This window comes from Chiloscyllium plagiosum, chromosome 23 (genome assembly GCF_004010195.1).
Source record: "Chiloscyllium plagiosum isolate BGI_BamShark_2017 chromosome 23, ASM401019v2, whole genome shotgun sequence".
Classification (NCBI taxonomy): domain Eukaryota; kingdom Metazoa; phylum Chordata; class Chondrichthyes; order Orectolobiformes; family Hemiscylliidae; genus Chiloscyllium; species Chiloscyllium plagiosum.
The window spans coordinates 28,795,031-28,821,874 of NC_057732.1; the positions used below are offsets into that span (position 1 = coordinate 28,795,031).

A 26,844-nucleotide genomic window follows, 5' to 3' on the forward strand; every position below is an offset into this window, starting at 1 on the left:
CCCAACCTCTCCGCCCCCGCCCCCTCTCTGGCCTATCACCCTCACCTTAGCCTCCTTCCACCTATCGCATTCCCAACGCCCCTCCCCCAAGTCCCTCCTCCCTACCTTTTATCTTAGCCTTCTGGCACACCCTCCTCATTCCTGAAGAAGGACTTATACCCGAAAAGTTGATTCTCCTTCTCCTTTGATGCTGCCTGACCTGCTGCGCTTTTCCAGCATCACATTTTTAAATGCAAACCATACAGCAATTTGAAATGTTTATAGTAAGAAACACCCATGGACTGATATTTTCATTTGTACCCTGGGTCAGCTCAATAGAAGGTCTCCTTACAGCATGCAGATGCATGCAAATGGGCAACAGAATGATTTGCATGGTTTTCTAATTGTAGGAAGTAGATTGTATTTATTAGTCAGACATGTTATGACACACCTCTATGGCTGGTGGGACTTGAACACTGACCTCTGGTCATGAGGGAGAGATGTTACTACTGCACCAAATCAGCTCTTGTTTATAAAAAGAATTTAAATCATCTGTTTGGATATGTTATGACACACTTGCATGACAGTTGGGACTTGAACCCAGACCTTCTGATCCAGAAGTATGAATGTTACCACTCCACGACATCAGCCCCAAGAGAAGTAGGTTGTATATAAACATTTGGCCTGTCAAGATTGCTCCCTCATTCAGTGCGATCATGGCTTGGCTGTTCTATTTGTTTCTTGAATTCTGCATTCACATCTAACCCCAATCACCTTTGATTCCTTTGTCGAACAAGTACCACAGCACCAGGAACTCAGGCAACTGTCTGCGTGGAGTTTGCACATTCTCCCCTTGTCCACATGGGTTTCCTTCAGGTGCTCCAGTTTCTTCTCACAGTCCAATGATGTGCAGGCTCAGTGGATTGGCCATGCTAAATTGTCCATACTGTGAAGGGGATGTGCAGACTGGGTGGATTAGCCATGGGAAATGCAGGGTTACAGGGATAGGGTCGGAGTTGGGATGCCCTTCAGAGGGTCAGTGTGGACTCGATGGGCCAAATGGCCTGCTTTCATACTATGGGGATTCTATGAACAAGAATCTAGCTACTTCTGCCTTAAAAATACAACCCCACATCTCCTGCCTAAAAGAGAGACCTCGAATTTTAGAACAATGCCCCCTAGTTCTGGGGTGACGTACAAGAGGAAACATCTTTCCACGATCCATGTCGGATCGTATACACTGCAACCAGTTCACCCCTCATTCTTCCGAATTCCCATGGAAACAAATCCAGCTTGTCCAATGTTTCTCCGTAAGGCAATCCACTCGTTCCAGTTATCAATCTATTGAACCTCTTCTGAACTCCCTTCATTGCAACTGCATCCTCTTTTAAATATAGAAAAGGTATGCCAGATTGATTCTCTATACTAAGACGTTGGGTAAGTTAGGCTTGTACTTGTTGGAGTTTTAGAAAATGAGAGGAGACCTTATTGAAACATTCCGGATTCTTAGTGAGCTTGACAGTGTAGATGCGGAAAGGTTGTTTCTCCTCATCGGAAGAGTCCGTGACCATAGACCACAGTCTCAAAGTAAGGAGTTGCCCAGAGAAGACAAAGATGAAGAATTTTTTCTCTCAAAAGTGGTGAGTCTATGGAATTCTTTACTACAAAGAGCTATTGAGGCTGAGTGGTTGAGTATATTCAAGGCTGAGAAAAACAGATTTCTAATCACTATGGGAATCAAGGTTATGGAGTAGGGCAGAAAAGTGCAGTTAAGGATAATCAGTCAGTCTTGATCTCATTGAATGGTGGGACACACTTAATGGGCTGAATGGTATGTTCTGCTCCCTTTTCTTATGGTCTCATAAAGCCTTCCTCTTACAGAAAGACCATCTGTTGTATTGGACTATTTAAAAAAGAATTGTAAGGAATTATGAAAATAATTGGGGTGGAGTGAATAATGACCATTTGGCATATTTTTGCTCCTTCATCTTGTGGTTCCAATAAGGCCTTCCTGTTTTCAAAGGATGTTGACAAAGATGGTGGTTCAGTTCTTGTCTGAAGAATGATACATGGCAGAAATTTTATGTTCCCAGTTGGTGTTAATATTGGAGACATTACTTCCCAAAGTGGAATCAGTCCTGTTACACCCTAACTTTGATTTTTATCATAGAGATCAGTGATCAAACACATTCACAGAGGCTGTTAATGTACTTTCAAAACAAAGAGTAAATGCTTATTAAACAAGAAACATGAACTATAGCGCACTCGGCAAAAGTTGGAAAGTTTGTATTGAAAACAGAAAAGTTTTCATCCACATGTCATCCCTGTTAGTGGGCGGCACGGTGGCACAGTGGTTAGCACTGCTGCCTCACAGCGCCTGAGACCCGGGTTCAATTCCCGCCTCAGGCGACTGACTGTGTGGAGTTTGCACGTTCTCCCCGTGTCTGCGTGGGTTTCCTCCGGGTGCTCCGGTTTCCTCCCACAGTCACAAAGATGTGCAGGGCCAGGTGAATTGACCATACTAAATTGCCCGTAGTGTCAGGTAAGGGGTCAATGTAGGGGTATGGGTGGGTTGCGCTTCGGCGGGTCGGTGTGGACTTGTTGGGCCGAAGGGCCTGTTTCCACACTGTAATCTAATCTAATCTAATCTAATCTAATCTGTTATCTTCACAAACACTCAAACTTGAGTAAAGAGTCACCACTATTTTCACCCTAAGGCTCCTTATTCAGATTCAGGCTGGAAGAGTTTTTACTCATTTTCTTTCAGTGACTTTCTGTGCAGTCATTAGATGCTTTTCCCTTCATCGAGTAAGTATTCCCAGCTCACCAAAAAATATCTGCAAGTTAAGATCTCAATCACTTTAAACTTCAGAGCAAAAACATAGAATTATAGAATCCCTACAACCCCATTCGGCCCATACCGACTCTGCCAAGAGCATTCCACCCAGACCCAAACCCCCTACCATGTCCCTGTAACCCATAGTTAATCCACCTAAACTACACACTGTAAGCAAGTTAGCATGGCTACTCCACATTGTCCACAGATCTTGGGTCTGTAGGAGGAAACCAGAGCACCCAAAGGAAACCCACGCAGACACAGGGAGAATGTACAAGCTCCACACAGACGGTTGCCTGAGAATGGAATCAAACCTGGGTCGCTGGCATTATGTGACAGCAGTGCTAACCAATGAACCACAGTGCCACACAACATATCACCCACATAAGTTTCCTCAATGCAGCTGTCCATCTGTCTTGTCTCCCATCAGGCAGAACCTACACATAGATCTTCTGGCTTGCTCTGTTTCTGTTTTCCACTGGATTCCTGATGCAACAACACAAGTTTATTTTCTTCCTGGCTTTTTTAAAATTACACTCTGCACTATTCAACTGCAGCTCCTCAAATAAAGGTCATAAAATCTCATAAAAATGCATGCTAGTGTAAACAATCTCCAGACTCTCCTGTATCCAGAAGGAAAAGCCAGTAAAACTTCAAAATGGAGCTCTCGTATCTTCATTTCCAAGTATCACTTTCTTTTTGACTTGAAAGTTTCAAGCTCGCAAATAAAATGCTAAGAATAGCTAACCACAGCTTTCTCATTTTAACACACCAAAAGATAAAATTCCAGTCAAAAGTTATACATTGTTCTCAACATAATGGGGCATGCAGACAAATAAACCAAGTGGAAAGAGGGGGAAAAAAACACAATTACAGCTGACTCCCCTTTACTGATGTTGATTGTTACATTTCTCATTGGATTGCAGTTGTTGGAGTAAAGCTTGATGTAACTGCCTGGATGGAGAACTTCACCAAAGTAGCAAGTAAGAGCAAGGTAAGAAAATTCAAGTACCAAGCCCGAGCATTGGCTCATATGCCATGATGCAGATAGTGCATTATTGTTTTAATTTTGAAGTTCTTTGGAAATAAATATCATTCCTGTGCTTGTCAATGGGCATATCATTTGTCTTCAGTTCCTGTATCAACCGACCATTTCCTAACTCATATATTTAAACTGCAAAATTGCTGTGTCTGCAAAGGGTTGTGTCATCTATTTCCACCCAATGAAGGTGGAATATGGGGCTACACTGAGATTTCATATAGTTGTAACTAGATATTTAATTTCAAGCAGGAGGGACATTCTGTCTGTGCTAAGGGACTCTTGGGAAATCTCCTTTAAAATCATTTCAAAAGCCTTGACCTAACTTAGATCAGTTGATAGCTGTGCGTTTCTTTTGAAGGCCTGAAACTTCCTCAAACTGGAGTAACTGGAGCAGAACCTCTGCTTTGGGGCTAGGAGGAGCAGGGAATTTGCTCTGTCTACATACACTGAAGGAGCATCTCGTGATTTCAGGGCCTTACTTTATCTGTGATCTTGTAGTCAAGATAAAACTTCTTTAACTTACTCAAGTTGCAGCACTTGTTCTGCTTCCACCCAAAGTACCTGTTCCTTCACTGTCCCTTCACCAAATACACTACTTAATCTTTCTGTACACCTCTCTTCCTGCCAACATATTACCCACTAAAAATGGTCCTGCCTTAAATCTCCACTCTCCAACCCTCATCCCAATTCCCTACTAATGTACTGTACAATCCTCCTTAAACCTCCATTCTCCAACCCTCAACCCAATTCCCCACTAATGTAGTATTCAATCCTCCTTAAATCTCCACTCTCCAACCCTCATCCCAATTCCCTACTAGTGTACTGTACAACACTCCTAAACTCCTCCTCCCTCAGACAAGTGACAATTAAAATTGGAAAATATGTTTTAAATGTCTTAAATGTAAATTGCAAAGATTGTTTGTATGTATTAATGATTGCTTTTGTTATAGTGTTACGGTGAAATCTGTGACTGCACAAAGAATAGCAAGGTAAGACTTTGCACACCTGCATGCTGTTAGATCTAAAGAAGACACATATATTTTATATTTCTTTATATGAGAGTGGAGGATTTAACACTCCCAGGAGCTGTGCCAAAGAGAGCTTTGAGTTAATCCTGAAGCCACTTTGGCCTGATTCAAAAACCAGCAAGTGTAAATTGAATGTACTAAGCCTCATGGATTAAACCCAGGATATTTATTAATATTCCTGCCAGCTCATCAGAAAGCATTTTGGTTCAAGCATTTTGAATATGAATTCATAACTTCAAGGTTTATTTGGGGTTATTTTTAGTTCAATTGTTCTGTATTTCAGCAGATTAAGTTGGGTAAGCGAAATGTTGTAATAGAATTTATCAATTAATTATAATCACAAACAAGAGAGAAAAGATTCACATTTGAATTAAAATCTCTACTGAAATAGATAATGTATAAAATATGCACAAGATCAGTGCCAAATAGAATTATTTGGACAATCTCAATTTACTGAATGCCAATACACAGCACAAATTTCATGTAAACTATTGACTAAACTGTTGTGCAGTAAACGGGTGAACTGTACCTAAAGAATATAAAGAAGGTCTTTAAAAAGTGTACCTGAGCCTAAACAATTGCTTTTCTTTATAGTTAAAATCAATCATTCTTGCTGGTGTTTTCTCTGCAGCATTTTGACTGTGTTATATTGGATGATGGTGGGTTCCTGCTTATGTCAAACCAGGATGAATATATTGGAAAGGTAAATGCAATTAAACCCTTCTGCCTTGAATGATCTTAATACTTTGAGTTAAAACATGCTTACGTTATATTAAGGGTGATGATCATGTTTTCCTTCAGCACACATTTATAGAAATGTTTTCTGAAGTAATAATGCTGATGTTGTTCAGGTCCCTGTTGGCAGTAATCATAAGATGAGGGAAGAATAGATGACATATTGTATTTCACCTCTAGGATCTGGGTTTGAATTCATCATTGATCATTGACCACAGCATAAAATTGTCTTCAACACCAATTGACACTTATTTTAACAGCGATTCCTTTTAACATTATAGGAAGCAACAAGCATGATTAGTGTGGGAAATTAATATATCTCTCTAACGATAGTAAGAATAGTTCTGAGACTCATAGGATAGATGTGTAACATTGTCTCAGTCCAATGAAATAGCTGACAACAGTATTGAATACTGTTAATGACAACAATTTCTATTCATATAGCACCTTTAACATAATTCCAGGCTAATCCATAAAGAATGTTATCACATGAAAGATTGATAGTGATCCACTGAAATATCAGGGCAGATAGCTACAAGATTAGTCAAATACATTGTTTTAAGAAGCGTCTCAAAGGACGAGACTAAGATGAAGCAGTTTAGGGGGCAAATTCCAAAGTGGGAATTTGTGAGAGTCTTGGAAATGGTAGGCAGGCCCACCAATGGCAGAGTAATTAAAGCAGCAATGCCAAGAGACCAGTATTAGACGGGTTCAGTGGTTTCTATGTATTGTAGGACCGAAGGAGTTCAGGAGGATCGCGATCATGGAGTGTTTTGAAAATGAGGATGCAGATTTAAAGCCCAGGGATTGGCTAACTGGTGCCAATATAGATCAGAAAGCATAGTGGTGATAGGAAAATACAGGGTGAATTACAACAGCAAAGTTTAGATGACCTCAATATTATGGAGCATAGTAGACAGGCGGTCTGTTGGGAAAACATTAGAATAGATTAGATTACAGTGTGGAAACAGGCCCTTCGGCCCAACAAGTCCACACCGACCCGCCGAAGCGCAACCCACCCATACCCCTACATTTACCCCTTACCTAACACTACGGGCAATTTAGCATGGCCAATTCACCTAACCTGTGGGAGGAAACCGGAGCACCCGGAGGAAACCCACGCAGACACAGGGAGAACGTGCAAACTCCACACAGTCAGTCGCCTGAGGCGGGAATTGAACCCGGGTCTCAGGCGCTGTGAGGCAGCAGTGCTAACCACTGTGCCACCGTGCCGCCCACAAATAGAGCAGTCTTGCGTAGGAAAGGGGTGATTGGTTTCAGCCGTGGATCAGCAGAGGCAGGATCAGAGCAGGGTGATGTTATGGAGGAAGAAATAGGAAGTCTTAGTGGCAGTATGGATACGTGTCAGAAGTTCAACTTGGGGTCAAATACGAACAGCTTGTTGCAGCTTCAGGCAGCTGCCATTGAAAAGTGCTGTGCTCAGTGGCTGAGGAACAGAGTTTGGAGCAGAAAAGGGCATGGTTGTAGTCCCCAGTAGGAACTACAGCCGGTCTTTTTTTTTTGGCAAGTTATGAACAATATTCATACTCTCTCTGGTCCAAGAAAGGAGGCACAAAGGGAACCGGCTGTCACATTTTCTGATTGGCCTACATCAGTTCTATAAAGGACTTCTGCTTTGACCATTCTCCACTCAGCTCCATTGTGGAAGCTCAAAATTAAATTGAGGTTGTAAATTCGTAACAGGAATTTGACTCAAGCTGCTTGGTTGAAACTTGGATGAGTGAACTGTTAATGTAACTTGGTAACTTTATCCTGCCAGGATCTCTCAGTCTAGATGTTTTAATGAACTGTTGAGCAAAGGCATCAAGGATATCTACTCAGAGTCAACAGGGCCCTTCTTTATTTATCTTAAATCCCAATTGCACCATTTTAACTGAACCATACATAGGAAGGCACCACGGTTTTCTAACAGGTGAAGGCCACTGAGCACTTGATGGGAGGTTCAAGAGATCGAGGCCTCACAAGTCACTGTAAGACTCCTTCCTCAGGAACAAGGTGATTCACCCTTGACCTTGATCAGGCTGCCTGTGCTCGGTCCGCAGCGAACAGCCATGTTAGTTTTAATCAGCTGCAAGCTTCCAACTTCCTGCCTGTTACATCAAATAACCTCAGCCTCATATCAGTCACTGCAGGCGACTTTCAAATTCAACTTACTGTCCACTTGTACAAAACCTATCCATGGTTAAAACATGGATTAATTAAGTTGACTCTCTGAAGAATTTGCTTGAAGGTAGGATTGACCCTTGGGCTACCTTGAAGAGGAACAATCGTTATTTTGTGCACAAACAAAGAAGCCAAGCTACGAAGTTATTTATCTTGTTGCAAAGTTTCTTTGGAAGCCAATATCTAACATTTACAACATCTTTTATTATTGTGTATGTATGCAATTGCGTTGAGCATTTGTGCAAAATAATTGGCGTCTGAGTTGACCATCAGGAATTTCCTTGAGATTTCTCGTGATCAGTCATCAGAACTTTCTAGTTTGTCAGGAATTTCCAAGTATCTTCCAATATATTTCCAAAAAAGTAAATTCCCAGCGGTCAGTTTAAAGCTCTTGTCTAAGTTGTAGTTCGAACAGTTTTAACAATTCCCATTGCTGTTTCAGATTGGCAAGTTCTTCGGTGAGATTGATCCAAGCCTGATGAGACGCCTTCTGAACACATCGCTGTATGCCTTTAACAAGTCCTATGATTTTCAGTCTGTGTGTGATCCAGAAACAGAGACAAAAGCAGCAGCTGGGCTTCGCTCAGTCTTTGTTGTAAGTAAATTAAAGTTATTGATACTGAATGTAATGGAGCCTCAATTCCACTGTAATGGCTGCCTACAGTCAGAGAATGAGAAACTCAAATTGATTTAATTTCATATCAATGAAGTCACAGACTGACATGTTTTATGTAATTTGTAAGCTGTTACTTAAAAGGTTATATCCAAATTTGTATTTTATTTAAGGAACTCATTTTTTATTGACATTGTAATGAGACATATTTTATGAGTACTGATTTCCTTACAATTCATCAGTCAGCGCAATGTGTCCAATTAGAATGTAATAGTGGACCTCTGCATGGTGCACTGCTGCTTGCTGTCAGGAGCTTACCAATCTCCATCAGTCCCAGCTCTGAGATTCACAAGTTCTGACGCCAGAGCTGAGCGAAGCGGGGAGTGATTTTGTTTTACACTAAAACAGCACTTAAGTGTAGCGCCAAGGAGACTGCATTAAATTGAAGTGAAAGGGGTTCATTTGTGAAGATGGAAGACAAGATGCTCTTCAGGCCTGTCAGCGGAATTTATACTTGTGGCAAAGGAAAGTGATTGTAATTGTCAGAGGTCAGTTGTTTAATTGGGTGGCATGGTGGCTCAGTAGTTAGCACTGCTGCATCATAGGACCAGGGATCCAGCTTTTGATTCCAACCTTGGACAACTGTGTGGAGTTTGTATGTTCTCCACCACGCCTCCTGGTGCTCCAGTTTTCTCCCACAGTCCAAAGATGTGCAGGTTAGGGTGGATTGACTGTGCTAAATTGCCTGTAGTTTCCAGGGATGTGCAGGCTAGGGGGATTAGCCACAGGCAGTACAGGGGTGTTAGGGATAAGGTAGGAGGTGTGAGTCTATGGGATGCTCTGTGGTGGGTCAGTGTAGCCTCAATGGGCTGAATGGCCTGCCTCCCCAACTGGAGGGATTCTGTGAAGTCACGGGACATCACTGTGCAGATCATAAAAGTATCAAATGTGGAAGCACGTTTCTCATTCAGTAAGGTTATGGTTAATCTACTATTTCAGCTATTTGCATATCCTTTGATGTTCTTAGAATCTAAAGGTCAATTGTTTTCTGATTTAAATTTATTTGATGAGTGAACATTTTTAGCCCTCTACATTGAGAATTCCAATGACCAACCACCTTTCTCGAGCAGAATTTTTTCCTCACCTCAATTCTGAATGGTTGTCTCTTACCATGACTAATACTGTAATTCCAAGTTCCAGACTTCACCATGAAGGGAAATATCTTCCCAGCATCTATCCTGGTAATCCCAATGAGTTAACTTTAAGTGCTTCATTGAATGCACCACTCATTCTCTAAACCTCAAAGAATAGAGATTTAGTGTGCTCAATCACCTCTCATAGAACAATCCCCTCATCCCAACATCAGTCCAATGAATTTTCACTGTACCCCCTCCTAGGGCAGGTACAGTAGAACCTCGATTATCCGAACAAGACGGGAGCATTTTGTTTGGATAATTGATCGTTCGGATAATCAATCTGATCGTAACCAAGCAGCAATTTATGGGTGCCAGTTATCCAAACATTTCTCGGTTATCTGGCAATGCACGCCATAATGCCGTTTAACATGTAACGGAATGCTGAATTGCCTAGTGCGGTTTTTATGGGACCTTGAGATCTTGTTCAGATAATCCGAAATTTGGATAACTGATGTTGGGATAATCGAAGTTGTACTGTACATCCTTCCTTAGGTAAGGTAACTAATTTCACCCGGTACTCCATGTGCAGTCTGATCAAAGCTCTATATAATTGCAGTAAGACTTTTTTCACTTTTGGACCAGATCCTTTTTTTTTATGCAAAGCTTAATCAGACCCATTTGTTTCAACTCTTCATTTTCTGTCCTGTCACCAATTCTCACTTCATGTTAACATATTATCTGCCATCTCATTATTCCTAATTTTTTGCAATAATCTCTTCTTCAGCACCCTATCAGATGCTTTTTTAAAATCCAAATCCAATACGTATGCAAATTTCTTCTTAAACAGCCTATTCAAAAGTTCAAACAGCTTTTTTCAATAGATGGTTTTCCTTTAAGAAATCTGTGTTGGTCCAAACAAATTGGTGTCCTGTTGACAGATTCTAGTATTTTTTTCAATCAATGATGTGGCTCAATGGTTATCACTGCTGCTTCACAGAACCAGTGACCTGGGTTCAATTCCAACCCTGGGTGACTGAGCAGAGTTTGCACATTCTCCCCGTGTCTGTGTGGGTTTCCTCCCACAGTCCAAAAATGTGCAGGTTGGGTAAATTGGCCATGTTAAATTTTACTTTAAGGATATGTAGGTTAGGTGCATTAATCGGGGTAAATGTAGAATGGTAGGGCAATGGGTCTGGGAGGGTTGCTGTGGACTTGTTGGGCCTAATGGCCTGTTTCCACACTGTAGGAATTTAATTCTAATGTCAGGTTATGTGGCTTATTTTCTGTTTCCTTTCCCGAAAAGTGTTTTTTTTTTAAATTGCTATCTTCCAAACTATGGAAACTGCAACTAAGTCTAGGGAATTCTGTAAGTTTTCTCAGGGAAATATATGTCTTAGGCCTTATAATCATCTTCACTTCTTTATGATGAACCTTCCTCCCATCATACGTGGGGCTGTCTCCAATGATTATCAAGTGTTTGCCTCTGTCTGCTTCCCTCAGATAGGTCAAAGCAGTTGGCTTGATGAGTAAGCCCAGTGTTCATAAATCATTGTTTCAGCCTCCAGCCTCCCAACATATGGATGCATGGAGAGAAGGCGCCAGGTTTGAATGAACAAATGTTCAGCCATAACTGGAGAGTTCTATTTTATTCCATTCCAAGGTAAATTGAGGGATTACAGTGTTTTATGAATGCTGTGGTTACTCCTTATAATTAATATCAAAACATCTACTAAAAATACACCAATCTTTGGATGTGAATATATTTGTCAAGTTTTCTTTTAAAAGTAGGAAAGCTTAAATTGGTTTCAATTTTTTTTGTTCATACATGAACATTACAGATTGAGTAGTAATAATGTACAAATACTAAGAAGCATAATTCTGCAAAATACAAAGGATTTATGTGCCAGGAAGAATGATACCATTTGCCTAAAGTCATGATCCTATGAATCTGATGAAAGATCAAAGACTCATAACATTTAACTCTACGTCACTCTCTCCATAGATGCTGCCTGATCTGCTGAGTGGATCCAGCATTTTTTATTTTTATTAATCCAGACCCATCATTAATTCACTAATCCTCTTTGAAAAGCATGTTTCCAGCTACTCTGTCCATTCATTTCAGAAATCTTGCTCTACGTTGGGAAATTGTTGTCAATTTGATTGATTTATTCTTGAATGATGTCACATTAAGATGGAACATTTACAATCATGATGGGTTGGATGCTGTTTATTGAATACTGAATTAACAATGATGTTTCTTAAATCATTTTTAGCCCAGCATAGTCGATATTTTGAATATAGGTTGGTGGGCATCAAGTGCAGCATGGTAAGTGAAAATTGCTTTGTTATATTCACTTAATTGAACAAGTGACAAAAATACACAAATTTTGATGGCAGCAGGGAATCAAACATATCAACAAGGCAATATTAGACTGCATTAAATTTGTAAGGCTTTAAATTTTGGTTAGGCAGTTTGACAAAAAGAATAAGGAAAAAACTGACTAAACTTTGTTTGTTATGCTTTAACTATCTTATAGCCCCTGCAGCCTCCACCTGCACATGCTTGGGAAGGGAGCAAATGGTAGCCCAATAACTCAATGTTAATTTTGAGAATGTCGCAATATTATAGCAGATAGGCTTAGAACCATTCCGAATTTGTCACTTTGTTTTTGTTTGATCCTTTTATTGCTTGGTTTACCTTTGCACATTTAGTGCGGCTTACTTTCTGTGCTGCTTCCTCATTCATTCAGTCAGGGTTTGTGGACGAGAGTGAGCACCTCTCTTAACAGGGCTTTCCAAATTCCACAAAAACCAGGAGACTGTCCTTTCAGCCTGCTCTTGATTATTTGAACATCAGAGCTGAGGTGAGAGTGACTGCCCTTTACAGCAAGGCAGCATTTGACCGAGCGTGGAACAAGAAACCCAGCAAAATTGGAGTCATTGAGAACTGGGGAAATTTCTTCATCAGGTGGAGTCATATCGGGCAAACAGTTATCTGATTGTTGGTGTTGGAGGTCATTCTTCTCTGTCAAAGGGCATCTCTGCAGGAGTGCCTCAGGATAGAGACCTGAGGTCAAAACCGAGATGTCTGATGATAGCACTATGTTCTTCACCATTTATGATTCCTTAGATAGAGAAACAGTTCACGTCCAGGTCCTGCTGTATCTGGACATCTTTCAAGCTTGTGCTTAAAAGCACCAAGTCACCTTGTGCTACACAATTGCCAGACAATGACCATCTCTGATAAGGGAGAAGCTCATCATCACCCCATGACAGTAAATGGCATTAACATCGCTGAAAGCCTCACTCTCAACAACCTGGGGCGTACATAGATAAGCAACTAAACTGGACCAACCATACTTACTCTATGGTTACATGAGCAGGTGAAAGGATAGGAATTTGCAGTGAGAACTTACCTGCTGTGTTCCCAAAGCCTGTCCACTATCTACAAGGCACAAGTCAGGACAGTGATGAATTACTCTGTACTTGCCTGGATGCGGGTACTTTCAACAACACTCAGATGCTCGACACAGTCCAGAAAAAAAAAAGTCCTGCTTGGTTGGTACTCAAACTGCCACCTTCAGCATTCACTTCCCTCACCACCGATAAACAGTGGCTGCATTGTACACCACCTACAAGATGGACTGCAATAACTCACCACAGCTCCCCTCTACCACAGTACCTTTCAAACTCTTTACCTCTAGCACCTGAAAGGATAAGGGCACCAAGTGCATATGAACAGCACCAGCTGTAAGCTGTTCTTTAATTGTCACTGGATCAAAATCCAGTGCTTTTCCTTTCAGCGCTATGGGTCTCCCAAATATTGCAGCAGTTCAAGAAGTCTGCTTGTTACCACCTTCTAAAGGGCAATTCTGAATGGGCAAAAAGTGCTGAATTAGCCTGAGATACCCAACTCCCGAATGAATGCAAATAAGGAACAGCCAACTGCATGTAAAACTAACTGGAAACTGAACAAGTAACTGTCAAGAGGATAAGTGAGTTCTCCTTGACAGATTTTCATCCATTCGAACCTCAGAGTAGGTCTTGTGTCTAGTATTTGAAGAGTACAATACACAGTCTAGATTGTAGTTTGATCCATTTACACTTGCTTTATGCACACATGCCCGAGTGTGGGTGGAGCTTGTTTCCTAGAGAAGTGGGAGATGTGGGTGCAACAGAGCTTTAGTTTCCCATCTGCCAGCTTTCATTATCAAATCTGCAGTCAGCAGCAGACAATGCTTATGGAGGAAAGCAATCCTTATTGAATAATGGAATTGAGAGCAATTAGCAGATGACATTCAAATTCTAAATTCTAATGACATGCTAAATTATATTCCTAAACCATAACTATCTTGTTAGTGTGATACCGGTGAGTACTGTATTCTCTGGAGAGGCAGGTCATTGTAAGGTAAAGGTAAAGTCACCTTGTCCCAGAGGATCATAGGGCTGCTCTCTCATTAAAGAGAGAGAGATGATGGGTGGTGCTTTAAACTAAGGTCATCATGCCTCAGGCAAGGGGAGAAGGCAAGACATTGATGGTGACATCAGCTGGTACAGGAATTGAACTCATTCTCTGCATCGCAAACCTGCCGCCAGCTAATGAGGACATGAAGGTGGAGTGATGTTGTTTATAGCTTGGGCCGTAAGGCCGTTCTGATATTAAAGCTTCCCAAACTGATGTCTTGTTTAATTAATGACGATATCCAATAGGAATGAACTTTGTATAATAAGTTTTGAAAATATGCTTCCTACTTAACATAAATATTGAATCTTTGCAAACCATATCACAGTAACTGAAAAGATCTAAATAATTGGCAGGAGTCATAGAAATAATATTTCAGAATGGAATTTACATTTAACCACATGTAATTGTATAGTAAATGATTTAATTTGCCGCCTTTAGTCACTTTTTCAAATGTTATTTCTTATAGGTATTCTTTACTTGAGAAATGCTGAATTTTTCAATGTGTCTTAAGTTCTGCATTCAACTTATAACAAAAAGGGTTGGATATTTATTTTCACTGCCTGGCCATGAATTTCAGACCCTTTACAATTGTGAGCATGTTGTAGATCTGAAAGGAGCATGTGATTTGTCAAGCAGTGAAGGTGAATATTTACCCCTACAGCTCTTGGCCTCATTATTCAAACATTTACTTTTTATCTCTTCATTGATGTCCAGGTCCTTACTGCAGCAGCTGTTCCTCAGCCTTACCTTCCCACACTTACTTGAAGCAGGTACCTGAAAATTTCTTTGGTGGAAGCTGGCATCTGTGATGTTTATTTATGTTGATTCTATTGTAAATGAAAAACCATCAGAAGCGAATTGAATCATGATCCATTCATACAATTAGTTTGAATTACCACACCGACAGAATCCCAGTGTATGTTGATCAGGCTAGTGTGCAGATTAGCTTGCCAGCTGTAGCTGGTTGTATTGCTGGAGGTTTCAATACAAGGTCTCAGACCTCCACCAACCCAGCCCTAACTCTCCAAGTTGGCAATTACCTGACACATTCATCCTCAACAGGATTTGTCGTCTTGAGTTAATGAGCTGAATTATTCTTGATCCAGTCAAAGAGCCATTGCCAATATATTTATACCATCATCCAAAATGTTCAATAATTTGAAAATAAATACAATTTGTTTTAATATCACTATGATTGTTCTCCTGGGTTGCAGCAATGTCCCTAGGTAAACTCCAAAGGAAAATGCTCACCCACGTTTTTAGTGGCTGAGATGAGTAGTTTTAATTTAGTCTGGACATTCAGCGTCAACTGATGTGTCACTGCTGGAGCTGACTGAAAGTGAAACATGATGAGAAAACTGCTTCGGGAGTGCCTGTGGCCCCAGCAAAACATTATGGCACTGATTTATTAAACATGCAAATGAAAATCTGAAAAGATTAGATGGTCTGTTGAATTTGCCCCATCTTGACAGGGTTAAACATCCATAGTCTCCCTGCTGCCCCTCCCCCCGCGACTGTGCAGCCGTGCTATTTCCTGAGTTGTGCAAAAAAGAACCTGAGGAAGATTTAGCACGATTCTGGAAATTTCTGTCTGACACCCACAAGTAGCAAGCAGGTTTCATAGGACTACAGGAGCAGCTTAACTAAGCCCTTAAAAACCCTGCTGCCTTTCTCATAGATGGGTATAATTGCCACTATCAAGGACACATTCATCTCCCTTTTCAGTCTTTGTCATAAATCCATGCTCACTGTGTATGTCAGCATTTTACCCATGAGATCAATCTCATTGTAAGTAGATTGTACTTCCTAGCATTCAACCTTGATCTATGTTTTTGTAATGTCAACCACTACACATTTTCCCTTGGTCCTAATTATGATAAACTCCAGGAGCTGATCCACGTAGACTGAGTTCTCACCTTGTAAAGATGCCAACTGTATACTTTTCCAGAGCAAAAAGCTGTGCCTTGCTCAGCCTCTTCTGGTAACTCTACCCAATTTTATCAAGGATCTCGATGATCTTAATTTCAGACATTAATAAGACCATAAGACATTGGAGCGGAAGTAAGGCCATTCAGCCCATCGCGTCCACTCCACCATTCAATCATTGCTGATAGGCATTTCAACTCCACTTACCCGCATTCTCCCCGTAGCCCTTAATTCCTTGTGACATATAATGCATATATATTCATGTTGATAGACTTACAAAGTGAATATAGTACTAAAAGGATTCATTTTACAAGAGTAATAATCTTAACCAGAAATTACATTAATAGTATACCATCAGCAAGTCAGATAGACTGAGTTTGTAAGGGATAATGTTTCAGCTCCATATTCATTTGTATTTCACTTTTGATTTGCAGTTGATGCAGATACTGAAGATTTTTCTGAACCTTTATCAAAGTCCAGCTGTATCACCGAACAGACTCAGTATTACTTTTATGACAATGAATCATCCTTCTATGGGCTTGTGGATTGTGGTAACTGCTCAAGGTAGGACTGCAGCGAAACTCTAGCACTATTGGGATCACTGAGTTGAGATTTTAATCTGTGCTTTTCAGGCTGTTTGCTGTTTGGTGTTTGAAGACACAAACACATTTTGACTAGCCTGCAGCCTGCACTTCCAATAAGTATCATGAAAAGGAATCTACTCAGCAGAAACATTTCACGAAAGAAAGAACTTTCATGCACAGAGAAATTTCACATTCTATGGACACTTCAAATCCCTTAATAGATGATGCAGTACTTATAAAGTCTAGTCATTATTGTAATGTGTGAAGCACAGCAATCAACTTGTGATCAGATAAATCCCTTTATGTTCACCTTTCCTAAAATTACCTATTTTGTCTTGCTGTCTGTTTTATCTGATTCCACCTCTATAAAACACTTTGAAGATTTTTATGTGCTAAAATTGTTAATATAAAGAAAATTCTTACTGCTATTGTAAAGTGCATATAGTCATAATGCACAATTCTCCTTGGGCTTAAAAAATAATAAGTAAAAGGAAAGGAAACTAAGTAAATGGCAATTTACATCACAACTACCACATAATAATAACACACACAAAGGAGCTTTGAAAGTAATAATTTGCCACTGAGCAGGAAGGCTTAGATATGCAAAAAAAAAACAAGTTGCTGAGGATGTTTTTGAAGGTGTGACAAGAGGATGCAGAAGTGTTTTTGAAGTGAATTCCTGAATGCTGAGTCTCTGCCATAAATAGCAAAATAGAGAAGTGGGTCACAATGTACAAGTCATAAGAATACATTTCTGGTATTGCAACAGTTAAGAGGCATTTGGATGGATATATGAATAGGAAGGGTTTGGAGGATATGGGCCGGGTGCTGGCAGGTGGGACTAGATTGGGTTGGGATAGCTGGTCGGCATGGACGGGTTGGACCGAAGGGTCTGTTTCCATGCTGTACATCTCTAAGACTTCCTGAAAAGAACCATAGTCAATGAAAATAGTGGGTTTAGGTTCTCAATTAGACATTGGTTTCTGCACATCACTTGACACATGATTCGTGTCATCTCTGTCTTACTCTGACTGAAGGTGCTGCCATGATGACGGTGCCTGGTGAATGGAATTTTAGTATTCTATTTGTTGCTTGGAAGATATTTATTCATTTTTTACTATTGTGATACAACAAAGAGAAAAGTCAATTCAACAAAAGTAGTATTGATGTGTTGCAGCATTTAATAATTTGGAGAGAAAATTTGCAGGACATATTTCATGAAAAATAGTGCCTCACTGATAATGTCACATTGCTGATCTGTGCTAATCTGTCGAATTCAATTGCAGAATATGTAAAAAGGAAATGAACTTGTGTAAAAAGTACCTGGCAGAGTTTTGTTACTGTTAAAAATAAAAAGGTAAAATTAGTCTTTGCTATTAGCATGAAGTGGTCTCATAGTGAACCACCTATTTTACGTCATCCCTTGAAGCCTGTGGAAAAGGAATTGCTTTTGATGTTGAACAAGTTGCTGAGTCCATGTCTTGCTACTGATGAAGACCAATTTCACCTTTCAAATCTACTAAAAAAATTAGAGTTACTAAAATAACTGCATTTTTCCAAGAGTTACTAAAATAGCTGCATTAAATTAACAGAATTAAAATTTTAATTGAATGTTTTAATTAAGATTTTTAATTATTTAATCTGCAAAAGCTGTACCTTTGTTCCTCTTGCCTTTTTTGTAACGGTATTGATTAAAACTTATTCCTTTTGTATTCACACTGACAAATAATAATTTGAATATAATTTTGCTTCAGGCTTTACCATGCGGAGAAGCTGTCCAAGACAAACCTGGTATTTATACTGGTGGAGAGTAAGCCCACATGTCAGTCATGTGACTCAAAGCCCCTAATGCAAGCAGAACAAAAATGTATCCTTTACTTGTCAATGTTGAATCTTCTTCAAACACAGAGGTTTCATTAGGAACAGTAGTTGCAAATCAGACACTAATGTGGTTAGAAGAATAAGTTATCATTGATGGGAGTCAGGTCTGAACTGGAACTTGGATGGGAAGCATTGCACAGTAATGAAAGAAATATTGTTCGTCACTAATGATTGAAATTTTTCTTGGTATTTTTGACTTGAAGTTGGGATGTAACAGGTTGAAACATACTCTGAAAGGACAATTAACATGGTGCAGGACCACTTAACTGGAAATTCCATCAGTTAACTAGAAATCTACCTTAATACCTCGAGAAAGCACAAACTGGTATTTTGTGCCCCTGCCATGAGACACAGGCTCAGAGTGGTCAGTGGAAGCCCTTTTAATTGGCTATTTTTACAAAGACAATTGGGATATGTAACCAGGGAATAAATAGAACTAACCAAATTTTTTAGTAGTGTATGTACAGAAGATGGATGCCTAAATTCTGCAGCCCCACCATTGCTTTAATGAGTCACAATTTAAACTAGGACCTGGATAGCTAGGCCATATGATTGATCACAAGAAAAGTAATCAGTGTCTTGTTCAGAGACCCATTCATCTCAAACAGAGCGAGTGACATAAGATAGGGTGGAGATTCCTGTGGTTTAAATGGATTCATGGATATCACAATAATGTACTTGATCACATAACTCTGACACTAGAGAGAGAAGAGATCCATCCAGAATGGGCAATTGAAGAGGAAGGTCTTTGACACTATATTTAGATTGCTGGAGCAGAGAACCTACTATATATAGATCTAAGTAAAGGACTGATAGAGTACACCAAAAGTTGAAGAGAAGGAGTAAGCAGGCTTTGGCAATAGTGTATGTGGACATGCCAATGGCCTGAGATACTCCAACCTGGTATCTCAGTGTGCATTATTGGCTTAAAGCACAGGATGCTGCAGTTCTCTTCAGCAGAAACTCCCACATCTCCAAACCTCAGAGTGACCTAATATATGGTTGGGTGGAGTGTGCCATAAGGTGGAACTAGGGTTCATCTGAGAGTCTACACTGAGGTTATGCAAGAAGATTTTGATTAATTTCCCCCTATTTTGAGTGAAACTGATAAGAGTAAAGTGCTGCAATGGTTATTTACATAACTTTAGCCCCAAAATGGCATGGAGGCAATGACCTACTAGAATTGCCCCGAGACTAGCAGAGATTAATCCCAGCTTCAAATCCCACAGTGGTCAGATGGTCGAATTTGAATTCACTAAAAATCTGGAATTAAGCATTTAATGGTGACCACTGACAATGGTTAGGAAAAGCCCATCTGGTTTACTAGTGTCCTTTAGGGAAGAAAATCAGCCATTCTTCCCTGGACTGGCCCGCATGTGACTCTAGACCCACAGCAATATGGTTCACTCTCAACTGCCCTCTGAGGATTTAGGTGCTGGGCAATAAGGCTCTCCTATTCAAGCAGCTAACTCCTTCACATATGGTGAAGTCCTAGATAACATCTGAAGGTTTGTTTCATTTTGACAGCATGGCCACTGCAGTTTAAAACAAATCCCCTCAAATTAGTTTGACCCATTCATTCTCTTAAGCAGCTCTGTTTTTGTCTCCTAAGATTTTAATGTCCTAGCTGGCTGATTTATCGCTGTTATTAAACTCCAAATTCGATTTTGCTTTTGGTCATATGCTTCTGTAAAATCCTTAAACCTGGCCCGTTGGCCATATTCTCGATTCTTGACACATTCCAATAAATCAACTTTTATTCCCAATCTCCTGAACTTCAATTACAATATGTTGCACACGGTTGATGGTTAGCAATATGGCAGGAGACTGCAAGCAGCCCCAGGCTACATAAAAAGTCGTAAGTCAGATTTAATCATTCCTGAATGCATTTGTCTTGACAGGACCAACCAGAAAATCTCTCTGGGAACTACAGGCATCCCAACTGCCTTGACCTATTTCCCTTTAACTCTAGACTGTATAAACCTTCACTGCTTGAATTTAAATGTGAATATGTATGCAAAAGTACTGGCTGAATTTATTCCCAGTTGACAAAATGGTGTATAGTTGCAGAATAATATAGTGAAGTGTTAAGAGTGAATGTTTATGAAATGAATTCTGTTTTCTGTTGTAGTACCTGTCTCCTTAACTAAAACCTTGCAGCTGATGGACCTGATCCCTGTCTTTTGGCTCAGAACCCCAGGCACAGAAAAGGTCCTGATGTATGCTTTGATTCTGACGAGCGTGTAAGTATGCAAGGTTTGGATTCAGGAAGAAAAGCAAACTGCAAATAAGTATATCAGAATATGTATTTGTAATGTGTAGTGTCACAAAAACAAGGTCCCTTTAACACCTTTGTACAGATGTGATACTGCTCTGGGCCATAGTTCCTTTATTTTGATAACATGTCATAACTCTTTTGGAATGTTAACATAAAATTAACTGCAGCTTTTGATATCCTTTCTTCGAATACTCTACTTTCACGTGTGTAATCTGGTAGCTGTGACTGGAATTTGTCCCCAGTGCTTGGAATTTAACTTCACACCTGTTCCAACTGTTCTAAAATAGTATCAAGCTATTCAATTTTGGAATGGTGTTCTTGACAGGTTTTAGATACCAGATGGATTTGTCTCTTTACTTGTTTCAAATTTCATGCATTAAGTTAGATCTGACAGAAATTAGTAGATGAGTAACCAGGAGGCTCTTGGATAACAAGCAGATTCTCAGTTTCTCTTGTATATTCTAGAGTGTTACAACAAAGGTCTGCATGTTCATTCTTCATATGAACCATCCATTTCAATCTATCTTTACTTACTATCTCTAAAACCCTTAATATTTCTCTTATTCAAGCAGTTATTAAACAAGCTTTTAAAATAATTAGCTGACAGAGTTTCAGTAAGCTTTCAGGGCTAAGTTTAACAAATTCAAATTTTGTTTCTGACTTTCCTTTCTATTGTATTTGTGATTATCTTTACCTTCTTACCCCTCATTAAGGCTAGTGAAAACAATCAATCTCCATTCTCCAATAATCCTGATGACTTCTATTGTTGATTTCTTAACTAAAATGGCCAGTTTGCTTGGATCAACTTTGGTGACTCATGTTCATGAAAATTGCATCAGATCTCCTTGAAACCTCCTTCATAAACAAACGTCTTTTCATTCTAATGGTCATATGAGGAATGACAAATGCAATGACTTTAGGAATTCATTTCTAAGTTGTGATTTTTCTTAGCTGTTGAAGAGTTATTTTTAAATGATTTTCATACATTAGACATTTGTGTAGTGGATTTCATTTATTACTTAAGAATTGTTAAGAACTGTTTAATTGAGTTGCTATTTTAAGATAATAGCACTTTCCAATATGTATTAAGTGATCGTGTAATTGCTACACATCTTAAACTAAATATGTTTCATAAAGAATTCAGCCCATTTATCCAATTTAGTCTTATTCTGTCCACATAAATTTCCATCATAAATATTTGGGGAAACAGTCACAAGAAAATCTTCCATATTACGTATTTAAGATGGTCATAGCTAAAAGAAGACCTAAATATTCGTGATTCCTCATAATGCCACAAATATCACGTGGTCTCCCCACAAGTCCTTTGCGTGAAAGTACAGTAGCACACGCTCACTAGCTTGACGTCTTTGCTGATTGATGTCTTATTGTGTGTGTTTTAATTTGTTAATAGTGGGGTATTTTCTGTTCTGTGATTTACACTGTGACTTTCTGCTCTAGGTGGACGCTCACATTAATTCTGCCAGCAGCCAGCAAAATGCATGAACTCATCTTGTTTGTCTCTTTTTTTTTGTGTCCCCTTCCTTTTTTCTTCTTGCTACTTTGCCCGTTGTTAATAGGATGAGCCTATATGCACAACGAGTCGTGCCTCTGCCGTGGCGTCAGCTCGTCTCTTCATTTTACTGCAAGTTTTGATGTGGTGCGGAGGGTCAGTTACTTTCACTGGTTTTGTTCTTTAGTTTCCTTCTTAGGTGTGATATTAACTTGAAACTAACACCCCTACAAATGATTGTGGTCCAGAGCGAACTTACTGTGGTTTGATAATTGCGAAGCAAACTAAGTTTGTTGTTCCATCTTGAACTAGATGTTTTTCTTAGATCTGTTAATTTTGAGTTCTTTCTCGAATGAGTGAAAGTTTACACATTATAGATGAGTTATTTAATAAAGCATTTGAATATATTTTCATAGACAGAAACAATGTTCAACAGTCTGTCAACTTGATAAGAAAGAAATGAATATGGGATATGAGGAGCCATACAAATTAATTGTTGGTAAAGGGAACTTCAAATAATAGTTTGATTTAAAAGTAAACCCTATACGCCACTAATATCACGCTTCTTTCAATACAAAGTTACCAAATAGATTGATCCAATCTAAATTTTTGATAATTCTTTTGAAAAAATAAGTTCTGAGATTTGGTAAATATAAAATAGTATATATGTTTTTGTTTCAGACTTAAATTTGATAAAAATTCATGTTTATATATATGTAGTTCCAGGTTGTTGGATGGGAGTGTTGAAAAAGTGGGCTTTTGTGTTCTTTACAGCTCTACTGGCCCAAATATGTACAGAACCTATGTGGATCAGTACTGAGAAACCAAACTCCTCAAGTGATTGAAAAATTATTTTTTCCAACTGGACTTTTTCTTAAAAAAAAACACTTCATTATATCTTGGTTATATCTTCTCTTTGTTTTATTTTCTGAATATAAATAAGCATAATCCAGAAAGTATCCAATTTGCCTGTGCAGAACTGAAATCAGAAGTTACTTTAGTGGTCAGAATTCTGTGCATATTGTGCAATTCTGTATTATTTACTGCTGGGACATTCCAAGGGTGTGTTGGAACTTCAACCATTTAGTTATCTAGATAAAAGCAAAACAGTCACAGTTTTTAACAAGAACTTAATTTAGAATGATTAAGATGACTTCTTAAGTTAGAAGAAGAAATTTGTGGTGTTGATTTGACTTTCAAGGATTTATATTTTTGTTTTTTAAGTTGTTTGACTTTTATTAGAACGACCTTTATTTTGGGCAGCACTCTGTTTTAAACTATGGGAGATTGTTAGAACAAATAGAATTTTTTTTAAGATTAGGCAGCACTTTATCACATTTTCTTTAACTGTGAAATGAAATACAATCTTATGTAAGTGTTGCTTTACAGAAATACAGTTCCCATTCTACAAACAAGGAGTATTATTTAGCTCATCCCCAATCTATTATGTAGTCTAGTATATCACATTACCTCTAAATGATTCAAAGATTTTCCACTGCATTATTCTATCTGCCGCTATCCTTCTTATTAAGATCATGAGAATTATAGTGGCTCAGTGGTTAGCACTGCTACCTCACAGCGCCAGAGACCTGGGTTTGATTCCAGCCTCGAGTGACTGTCAATTGGAGTTTGCACATTCTCCCCATGTTTGCATGGGTTTCCTCCCAGAGTCCAAAGATGTGCAGGTTAGCATGACCATGCTAAATTGGCCATAGTGTCCAGGGATGTGCAGGCTGGATGGATTAGCCATGGGAAATGCAGGGCTACAGCAAGAGGCTGAATCGGGGTGGGATGCTCTTCAAAGAGTTGATGTGGACTCGATGGGCAGGATGGCTAGCTTTCACACTGTAGGGAATCTATGAAAATTAGGAGCAGGAATAATCCTTTTGACCTCTCTAATCTGCCCCACCATTCGATGGGATCGTTGCTGATCTGGTTGTGGCCTTAGCTCCTTAACTCTTAACTTCCTGGTTATTCAAAATATTTGTTGAACTCGGGCTTCAATATATTCAGTGACCAGCTTCCATGGCTGTCTGGGAAAGAGAAGTTAAAACCACCAGTGAACCTTTGAGAGAAGAAATACCTCTGAGTTCTAAATAGGAGATCTGTTCTTTTAAAACTGTGCCTCCCAGTAAGTGAGAACAACCTCTTCAGGTGCCCTCAGAATCTTATATGCTTCAATAAGATCATCTCATTCTTCTGAACACCAATGTTTATAGACATGCTCAATCTTTCCCTCATAAGGCAGCATCCCAGAAATTAGCCAAATGAATTATCTTTGTGCTGCTTTGACTTTGAGTATAGTCTTTCTTAAATCAGTAGACCAAGATTGTTTAAGGTACTCTCGGTGTGGTCTCATTCATTCCGCAGACAGTAGTATTCAACATACTGCTCTTGAGTGAAGAGCTTTCTGATATCAGTTCCACAATTACCTATTACCTGAATATCACGCTTGTTCCTTGGTAAGTAGAGTTCAAAGCAGAATTTGTACGGTAGTCTGAGCCATGCATTACCCAGTTGATCACAATTATTGATGACTTGTAGTCCACTGTTTCTAGCTATGTAGTTCAACCATATGTTCTCCTTGTTGATCTGCCATCCTGTATTGTTTGCACATGCTTAGCTTTGAATCTGAGTGTCTCATGTGATTTCGAAATCTGTGCTTTTTAACATCCTACACCGGATGCCCCAGGACTAAAACTTATTCCATCTGTCATACTGTTGGTGGATTAAGGGTAACCTAAAGCTCCATGAAAAATTCCATGACCAAGCATTCAAATCTGACTGACATGCGATCTGATCATTTAATAACGAAACTTTGGGTCTTAAAGGACTCATTGCATACAGGGCAATCTACAGTGCAAAATACTTCTGGTGTTTTGTAAAACAACTGACTGGCCATTTCTTGGGATAGACCTGCATGGAAAGTAAAATTAGTTTGAGAATAAACCTCATGGTCAACCTAGTTCCATTTGTTTACTGATTGATTAACTGGTTTCCCCTCCACTGACCCTTTTTCAATGGTTAGAACCACAAAATCTAATTCTTAATTGAACAGAGCCTGAGATCAGCCAGTGTTTAATTGTTCTGTATTTGTGCTACTTTACAAACTGGCCATTTGATGGTCTGATCCATTTGTTTGACTGTTCATGTGAAGATGAAGAGGGGTTGGTCACATGGATTTGAGGTCAGAAGTGTCATGTTCATGATAATGGTTTAGGAAAAAAATGTTCATCAGGGATTGATTAATTTTGTGGATTAGTTGATTTAAAACAGTGAACAGGAGCTCAATAGGTCTGCCTGCTTCTGTGGAGTGAGAAAGAGTTCATGTTTCGAATTAACGTTTCAAATCCAATTAGACTGTGCTTCTGGTCAGATCTAACATACTTTGTTAGGGGCAGCATGGTGGCTCAGTGGTTAGCACTGCTACCTCACAGTGCCAGGGACCCGGGTTTGATTCCAACCTCAGGTGGCTGTCTGTGTAGAATTTGCACATTCTCCCCGTGTCTGTGTGGTTTTCCTCCCACAGTCCAAAAATGTGCAGGTTAGGTGAATTGGCCATGCTAAATTGCCCATAGTGTTAGGTGCATTATCAGGGGTAAATACAGGGTAGGGGAATGGGTCTGTGTGGGTTACTCTTTGGAGGATCGGTGTGGACTTGTTGGGCCAAAGGGCCTGTTCCCATACTGTAGACAATCTAATCTAATCATGAAACAAATAGCAGGTCAACTGATTTCTCTGGATGTTGTTTGCAAACCAATAGACTAAAAGACAGGCAGAGTTACAATATTACATATGCTCAGCACATGGAGTCCTGAAAGATTGTTATTTTAAGATTACGGTTTTGCTGTAAACTGTACTTAGAATTGATCCCAGCAACTGAGTAGCTTTGGTGAAGGAGAAAAGAAATTCAGAACATGTGCTCCTTTCTGATGTGCTAGTTTTCTTTGCGTTCCCAGGTTTTTAATTTCAAATTTCTAGCATTCACAGTTCTTAACAAAAAAAGTCTTTAGAGATAATGTAACGGAATCAGGGTTAGAAGCTAGAATGCAGGATGTCATCAAGAATAGAAGCTATTCAAAATAAAGAGCAAAATATTGCGAATGTTAGAAACCTGAAACAAAGGCAGGAAGTGCTGGAGAAGCTCAATAGGTCTGCCTGCTTCTGTGGAGTGAGAAAGAGTTCATGTTTCAAATCCAATTAGACTCTGCTTCAGGTCAGGTCTAACATACTTTGCATAACAAATGTGATCAAGGATAGTCAGCATGGTTTTGTGAAGGGCAGGTCGTGCCTCACTAACCTTATTGAATTCTTTGAGAAGGTGACTAAGGAGGTGGACGAGGGGAAAGCGGTAGATGTGGTGTATATGGATTTTAGTAAGGCGTTTGATAAGGTTCCCCATGGTAGACTACTGCAAAAAATACGGAGGTATGGCATTGAGGGTGAGTTGGAGGTCTGGATTAGGAGTTGGCTGGCTGGAAGAAGACAGAGGGTAGTAGTTGATGGCAAAGGTTCATCTTGGAGGGCCGTCACTAGCGGTGTTCCGCAAGGATCTGTTTTGGGACCATTGCTGTTTGTCATTTTTATAAATGACCTGGAAGAGGGGTTAGAAGGTTGGGTGAGAAAGTTTGCGGATGATACGAAAGT

The 26,844-nt window shown here is 39.5% G+C and overlaps 1 protein-coding gene across 10 annotated transcripts in view; it reads left to right on the forward strand.

The window, feature by feature from the left end:
* Positions 1-26,844, forward strand: part of LOC122561717 (voltage-dependent calcium channel subunit alpha-2/delta-1) — a 661,591-nt gene that overhangs the window by 628,504 nt on the left and 6,243 nt on the right. For 6 of the 10 annotated variants that reach the window (XM_043713760.1, XM_043713766.1, XM_043713767.1 and 3 more), the window contains 10 exons: positions 3,742-3,809; positions 4,808-4,846; positions 5,517-5,588; positions 8,247-8,399; positions 11,827-11,879; positions 14,733-14,788; positions 16,379-16,508; positions 18,283-18,395; positions 20,570-20,652; positions 22,265-22,353. In XM_043713760.1, coding sequence (XP_043569695.1) covers positions 3,742-3,809; positions 4,808-4,846; positions 5,517-5,588; positions 8,247-8,399; positions 11,827-11,879; positions 14,733-14,788; positions 16,379-16,508; positions 18,283-18,395; positions 20,570-20,652; positions 22,265-22,353 — 856 coding nt within the window. The remainder of the gene's footprint in view (positions 1-3,741; positions 3,810-4,807; positions 4,847-5,516; positions 5,589-8,246; positions 8,400-11,826; positions 11,880-14,732; positions 14,789-16,378; positions 16,509-18,282; positions 18,396-20,569; positions 20,653-22,264; positions 22,354-26,844) is intronic. The other 4 variants (XM_043713761.1, XM_043713768.1, XM_043713765.1 and 1 more) reach the window with 1 other exon arrangement.